The sequence below is a fragment of the Lygodium microphyllum genome, chromosome 10 (assembly GCF_053477565.2).
Source record: "Lygodium microphyllum isolate KBCC chromosome 10, Lygodium_microphyllum_v1.1.10, whole genome shotgun sequence".
Taxonomy (NCBI): Eukaryota; Viridiplantae; Streptophyta; class Polypodiopsida; order Schizaeales; family Lygodiaceae; genus Lygodium; species Lygodium microphyllum.
Window position 1 is genome coordinate 100,448,588 of NC_141144.1, and position 7,015 is coordinate 100,455,602.

Consider the following 7,015-nt stretch of genomic DNA (forward strand, 5'->3'; position numbering starts at 1 on the left):
TCACATATGCAAGGTTATGAGGGTGTACTCCTGAGATATACCGACATGTACCATTTTGTTTCATGAATACAACAAGGATTCCTTATTGATATATTCAGTGTTCCTTTTTGCTGTGCCATTTGTCTTTTTTACAAGTTTCCACTTGAAGCCCCACCCAAACACACACACACACACACCCAAAAAAAATGTATTAACACCCAATAAGGACCATATAAGGTATAAAATCATATCAAGAATATAATTGATTCATGGTATAAAACCAAACCATGGTTATAATTGATTCATAGTATAAAAAACATAAAAATAACGCCATCAACGCATACAAGAGCTCTTGGCTCTCCTGTCATACAACAACATCCATCATGTAATACGGATCTTAACTCCCCTTGAAGTGAATCTCCTTGAAAATATCCAAGCGATGATGCAAAAAGACAACTTGGTTCGTCAAATAATCTCATGGAAGTCACTTGGCCTATATAGGATATGTCATCCTATTTCTAAGAGAGTTGCAACATGTTTCCCCAATCAATAAGTGGAAGGATAATGATAATACGTGAGCCATAATAAGTAAATGTACACCCATTGTGGCTATATGCCCAATAGAAAAATACAACATACATAAGTTTCAACTCACGTATGCATGTGCCCCATATGCATAGGATGAAGAACACAAGAATATTTGTAACATCTACTCTCACAATGAATTGCACATGCACATGAGTGAACAAACTAAGAAAGAAGAAAGATAGAATACAAGAATGTGTATCACATCTCTCAACTTTATCTTAAAGGTCCTACCAACTGGCAATCCAAGATGAAGGTATTGAATATATGGCCATTGTGGATGCTCAAAGGAGGCAAACACCTCTCATGTTGTGTAAGCATCCCCAAGCCCAAAGCCTGCAGAAAACTTATAACATTTCTTGCTAGGTTATCCAAAGTCTGCATCCTAGACACTCTCCCTAACATAATGACAATGCACCTAAATGGGCTTTGTGGGAGCAGGCATTGGGCTCCTTGCAGTGTATATAGGTACATCTAACAGTCAGTCTCAACATGCATATGAGCTATTAGTAGTCTAAGCTGAACATGTTTTGCTGTAGTCCTGAATGCTGCCCTATATTCAGCTTCATGATTGAAGTTAGCCACTTTCAGTTGTCTCTGCCTCACCACACGCTGAATAATTCTCATTAGTGGAATACCCTGGTATCATCTCACTCTGCTGAACCACTGTTTGTAACTAAGTGCAACTGAGGACAAAATATCCCCAGTAGGCAAATCACAAGACTGGAAAGCACTGGCCAAAAGGATGAGGAAGAGATCACCCAGATCCCAATGGTCTCAAGCCTGGTTGGACATGGAAGAGGATGGACTGGCAGTGGCTGCATTGAAAACACGGCTGTCTCAGGCTGAACATTGGCTAGAGCTAATGAAATTGCCAGGGCTGAAACTGAGTAGAACAGGGGACAGCTGCAGTAGCATAGCAGACTGCAGTGATGAATCCATCAGTCATGCAACCCCTGCCATGTTTTATACACCTCTGGTCGAGACCGCAGGCAAAGTAGGGACTGTAAAGCCAAAACCCAGTCACTGCACTTCTAATTAGCACAAAAGTATATTACTCTCCGTCATTCTTTAATGCATAAGTAAGACTAGTGTCTCACAACTCTCATCCTTTAGACCATAACTTAACAAATTTTGACTTTCAAATCCTTTTTGCAGTTGCCAAATCTGTCTGATGACTGACAGTAGTTCCACAGTGAATATCATAGGGATTCTGTCTTGGGGCCAGCTTGTCCTCTTCCCATCATTCATGGACAGAGTCCAAAACCATGACTATTAACTCCACCTTGCATTTCTATTCTGAATTCTTGAACTCGACCGAGTGCATCAGATTCAACCACACAAACCAAAAAACCTTGGAGCAGATCATTCTCAAATTGCAAAGATTGTCTCGTGCTATTTTGCAAAACAAGCTTGGGCCAATGGTTTCCAGCAATATTCAGTCTATTATAATAATCTCCTCTCTTCAGATTTAGTGCACCAACTCCACACTCATTGCTACCAGGTTACCTTCTATACAGGTGCACAACTTACTGCAGGTGGCCTTCCACCAAAATTAAGATTTTGGGCTTATCTTGCTGCTAATCTACTTTAAATGGATCTGCAAAGAGATTTCCCACACCATCAAAAAACCTTGGAGCAGTTCACTCTCGAATTGCAAAGATTGTCTCATGCTATTTTGCATGATTAGCTTGGGCCAATGGACTTCCTGCAATCTTCAGTCCTATCTCTTTTCTTTGGACATAGGTCAACATCCCCACGCTCATTGCTACCAGATAACGATCTATACAAGGGCACAGCTTGCTGCAGGTGGCAGAAAAACGTGGCCTTCAACTTAGATGAAGGTTTTGTGCTGAACTTGCATAAAACAGATCTTCAAGCAATTTCTTACTTGCCCAAGGAGCTGCGGCAAGAAGCCTAACAAAAAGTTACAGAATATGTAAGCTTCAATAGCTAAAGCAAAGCAGGCAATACATGAAAATCCATCTCTGATCAAGTCAGAGATGCAATGTACAGAATGATTGGTATCCATATCACATTGGACTCACCTCATCTCCTTCAGGGCGACCTGCCTGCTATACATGAGCAACAGAGAAGACCCACAGTTCAACCAGACTATACCCTACTCAGCCTTTTCATCTCCATCAGACCTGAACAACCAGGGTCCTATGCCATATTCACTGCATGACAAGTGTGAAAATTGTGGCAAAGGCAACGTACTACGTGCCATCAGTTGCCCAGAAGTCATTACAAAGGTGGCTCACAGTTCAACACGTCTATACTCTAGTCACCCTTTTCATTTCCAGCAGACCTGAACAACCACAAGATTCACTAGATAGCAAGTGTCAAAATTGTGGTAAGGGGGTCGTACCACATGCCAGCAGTTCGCAAGAAGACGGTTTTTAATCTTTGGACTAAATGCATTGGAACAGCGAGTCGTTTGCACCTCTTCAGCGATTCTGCTTAAAATACAGTGTCTTTTTAGATTTCCCTTCTCATCAAAATATAAGCTTGGATCCACCAGCAAAATGGCATAAAATCTTCAATGTGATATTACAAATGACAGCAGGATGCGTGGCTGTTTCCTCCAGCAGAACATGTGATAATCCGATTAACAACAACAGGCTGTACAGATTTGTCGACTCTCAGAATTATGTACAGAAATAACGGAGACGAACGGAGAAACGAGACTCAACCGTCACAGCCGTCAAGCAACAGGTGGCAGGGGCAGCACGATCTTGGCTCAAGAAGAGACATTCTTTGCGCGACTCGAGCCACTGGCCAACGCAGAGGGGGTGTTTGAGCAATCAAGCAACCAGTGGCGGGGGCTAATGCAGAGCGGGTGTTAGAGCCATTAAGCAACCGGCGGCGAGAGCGGCATGATCTCGGTTCGGCAGATGGGGCACTCCTTGTGCGACTCGAGCCACTGGTCGATGCAGAGGGGGTGGTAGGCGTGGTTGCAAGAGGGTAACACCGTCAGCAGGGTGTCGCCCTCGAAGGTGCTGAGGCAGACGGGGCAGTCGGTGTTCTTGACGAGGCTGGGGGCCTCATCGAGGGTGCGGTAGAGGACGGCGGATTCGAGGAGGCGGCCGAAGAGGGGCGGAGGGGGGGGAGGAGGGAGGGGGAGGGGGAGGGGGAGGGAGCCTGGTGACTGCTGATGATGAAGATGGAGATGGTGAGGGGGGATACTGGTTATGTTAGGGTTTCTGATGGGGAGGAGGCCTCGGGGGGGGCTGGGGTGGCTATGGCGGCGGTAGAGCTTGCTCTTGCGCCAGCAGCACCAGCAGATGGAGGCGAGGACCAACGTGACGCAGAGGGCGTAGAGGCGATGGAGGGAGCCGTGTCGGAACGCCAGACCCAACATGGCTGTCCTCCCTCCAGATCAGGAAGAAAGACACAGAGGAAAGCATCTCTCATTACATTCCTTCGCTTCTATAGGGAGCAGAGCTTACTTCTCAATGCTTCAACATTTTTAGATTTAATTTCATATGCAGTTTATTTCTCATCTCATCTCTTAGTTATTATAATAACAACCCACGATTATCAATTATCAATTCATTGCATCAGCAATTGCAACCATCATCGTTTCCTTAAATTCCAGCAAGGACAAAGTTATATTATTTGTCATATATTTCCACATACGGGTTTATGAGCTACAATCAACCTTACTAAGAGTAACTAATAAAAAGGGTACTTACTTATATATAAGTGTAATGAAAGGAATGTAGTTAATAACAATCACAACAAGCTAGATCAACCTTCTTAAGAGAAAATAACAAAAATATTACTTACTTATCCAAGTATGTTGAAAGGAACTTAGTTAATATAAGAATCACAACCATCAATCTGGTATACTTTCGATCAAAATCAACCTTATTAAACATCCTCGAGCGTAAATGGTGGTATAAGTATATTGAATGTAATGTTACTCGTTTTTATACTGATAAACCACAATCATAGGTTGAATGTTATGGTGAAGTTTGGGATCTAAAAGTGACGAGGTTTCTAAGAAAGAGTACCTTCTTTTCCTACATTTGATTGTAAACATATATTTATGTTTATTTCCTATGTAGAATCTATCCAATGTACAATTTAAAGAAATCCTAACTTATGGCTTGTCATCCTTGCAACCTTACATATAAAAGGAGGAATATTTCTTATTTTTTAAGAAAATCTACTAAGTCCCACAACTATCTTTAGGTTTCGTAAAGTCACTTCTACATAAAGCCTATGTGCCTTATCAACTTTACAAGTGTGCAACATATGCAATGGTAGAGCTCATATACTAAAATTCACTGCCATCTCACAAGAATAGATTTTGTATGTATGGCAAATGGTTCTTTATAATGTGAGTTTGTATTGAAATTCAAAGGTAAGGATAATTACAACATCTTTTGACATAGCAAGGTCTTAAACTCTTCCTCCAAAACTTACACATAACAAGGAGGTCACTATGTGGGAGACTAGTATATACTTCAAGTAGTTTATAACCATTCCTTCCAAAAATAGTATCATTCCTTTTGTTGTAGATAAATCTGAGAATCACTATTGAGATTAGTAAGACTACCTAACATCTACTATCATCTAGTGAGCCTCTGTAACCAAAGAAGGCAACAACCATGTTGAACTCATACATGAGATGATGAGATTAGTTGCCTTTAGCCAAGCTTTAACCTTTCTCCAAATAGCAAGAGAGTGGGGGCTCTCCCAAAAGAGGTGCTTGTCCCTTTCAAGAGCTCTTTTTCATAGCGAACATAGAGGTTAATTGGTTGCTTCTTTGCAATGTGGTTGTGTAGGAACAACTTTTCCAACATCAATCACCATCTAAAAACTTTGAGACTGGCTGAAAGTTGATGTATGACAACTCTTGCTTCCAATTGCTTTTGCAATAGATGAAAACTTGTGCTTCATTTAATGCCTTGTTTCTCCTCATTGATTGATGAAATGGATTTTGGATGATTAATGGGAGTTGGGGATAGTTGATATGCCAAACTCTTGTGCAAAAAAGTTGCCACCAATATGCATGAATAGGGCATTTTCCTCAACGGCACAAACATGAGAGTGAATCTCTATAGTTTACTAACTACCAAAGTATTTTCCATGACATATATAATCAAAATATGTTAGTATATTCTTTGTGTGTGTGTGTGTAAAGAATAGAGAAGCATATGCAATGGAAGGAGCAATGGCACGAGATATGGAGGCTCAAGAGTTTTTCTTTTTTATCATATATTGGGGGTACCTCTCTCTTGAGGCTTGGCTCTTCAAGGTGCATCGCAACATGGGGTTGTTGTGCATTAAGCTTGCGCATGGTTAGGTGGCTCGAGGCCTCCACATGGAATACTAGAGCGGGGATGGTGAGCACATTGAGAGACTAGTGAGGGGGAAGGTCTTCAATTTTATGGCGAGAGGTGAGTGGGGTGTTGTGCTACTGTGAAGGGTTTTGGGGGTGCAAGGCTGCATGAGCACCAAAAAAGATACGATGATGTGGTGAACTCCCTACCCATTGGGGGGAGGTGTTAAGGTGGACTGTTGTGATGCGCTAGCACTATGCCATGATGCGATACCATGTCATGTCGACTTCCATGTTGCATGACCATGTTGAGGTGGGTTCCTAGCCCAAAGGGGGAGCTATGACATGATGTGTCGTGTTGGGTTGTGGTGCTGTCATGTCAACTTGAGATGTCACGTTGAGATGGTCTACATCATGATACATGAGGCTGGGACCGACGGGGATCCGTAACACTTGGTATCTTCACCCTTCATTGCCAACAACTGATACACCACAAAGTATCCTCTAAAGTGATCGATACCTTTTGACCTTTAGAACACTTCACACATAGCCTCCACTTTATTTATGCATACATAGGATATGGCGTATCCTATGTCTTATTTCTCAATACTTCCCCTAAAGCTCAAAATGAGCTTGTAAATACAATAACCCAACTGTACTTCTAAAGTACTCAAACTTATCCTTACCTAATGCTTTTAAAGATATTTGCAACTTGGTCATTGGTTTTAACATGTACCAAGTCTATCTCTCCATCCATAACCTTCTCTTTGATGAAGTGGTAGTGCACTTTGATATGCTTCATCCTTGCATGGTCAACTAGGTTATTTGCCAACATAATGTTGCTAATGTTGTCACAATACATGATAACTCCACCATCTATCTCTATCCCCATATCGCATAGTAAAAATCTTAGTCGCGTCTGCTCACATGCTGCCAATGCAATACTTCTATACTCTGCTTTTGTGCTAGATAGAGCAATTGTAGGTTGCTTCTTGCTACTCCAATTTACCATGGCTGAACCAAATGAGAATGGATAGCCACTAGTGGATCTCCTATCCATGATACTTCTTGCCTAATTTGCAACTATATAACCAAACAATGTAAGCTTGATCCCTTTCTCATAGAACAAGCCACAACTAACTATCTTTTTCACATATC

At 41.8% G+C, this 7,015-nt stretch overlaps 1 protein-coding gene across 2 annotated transcripts; it reads right to left on the reverse strand.

The window, feature by feature from the left end:
• Nucleotides 1-674: 674 nt before the first annotated feature.
• LOC148030350 (uncharacterized) lies at nt 675-4,454 on the reverse strand. 2 transcript variants are annotated; one of them, XR_015692178.1, is made up of 2 exons: nt 2,613-4,065; nt 675-2,481 (listed from the first exon to the last, which is right to left on the reverse strand). XR_015692178.1 is itself a non-coding variant. In XM_087686661.1 (2 exons), the coding sequence occupies exon 2, from the start codon at nt 3,926-3,928 to the stop codon at nt 3,419-3,421; it is 510 nt and encodes a 169-aa protein (XP_087542787.1). In that variant the 5' UTR covers nt 3,929-3,996; nt 4,357-4,454; the 3' UTR covers nt 2,504-3,418. The 2 variants fall into 2 exon arrangements, 1 of the variants encoding a protein (XP_087542787.1); XM_087686661.1 differs by lacking the exon at nt 675-2,481 and adding an exon at nt 4,357-4,454 and having other exon boundaries at nt 2,504-3,996.
• Between the last annotated feature and the right edge of the window lie 2,561 nt (nt 4,455-7,015).

Bases quoted from the DNA above. Each gene is read 5' to 3' on its own strand.
- LOC148030350 (XM_087686661.1), bottom strand. From the start codon at position 3,928: ATGTTGGGTCTGGCGTTCCGACACGGCTCCCTCCATCGCCTCTACGCC.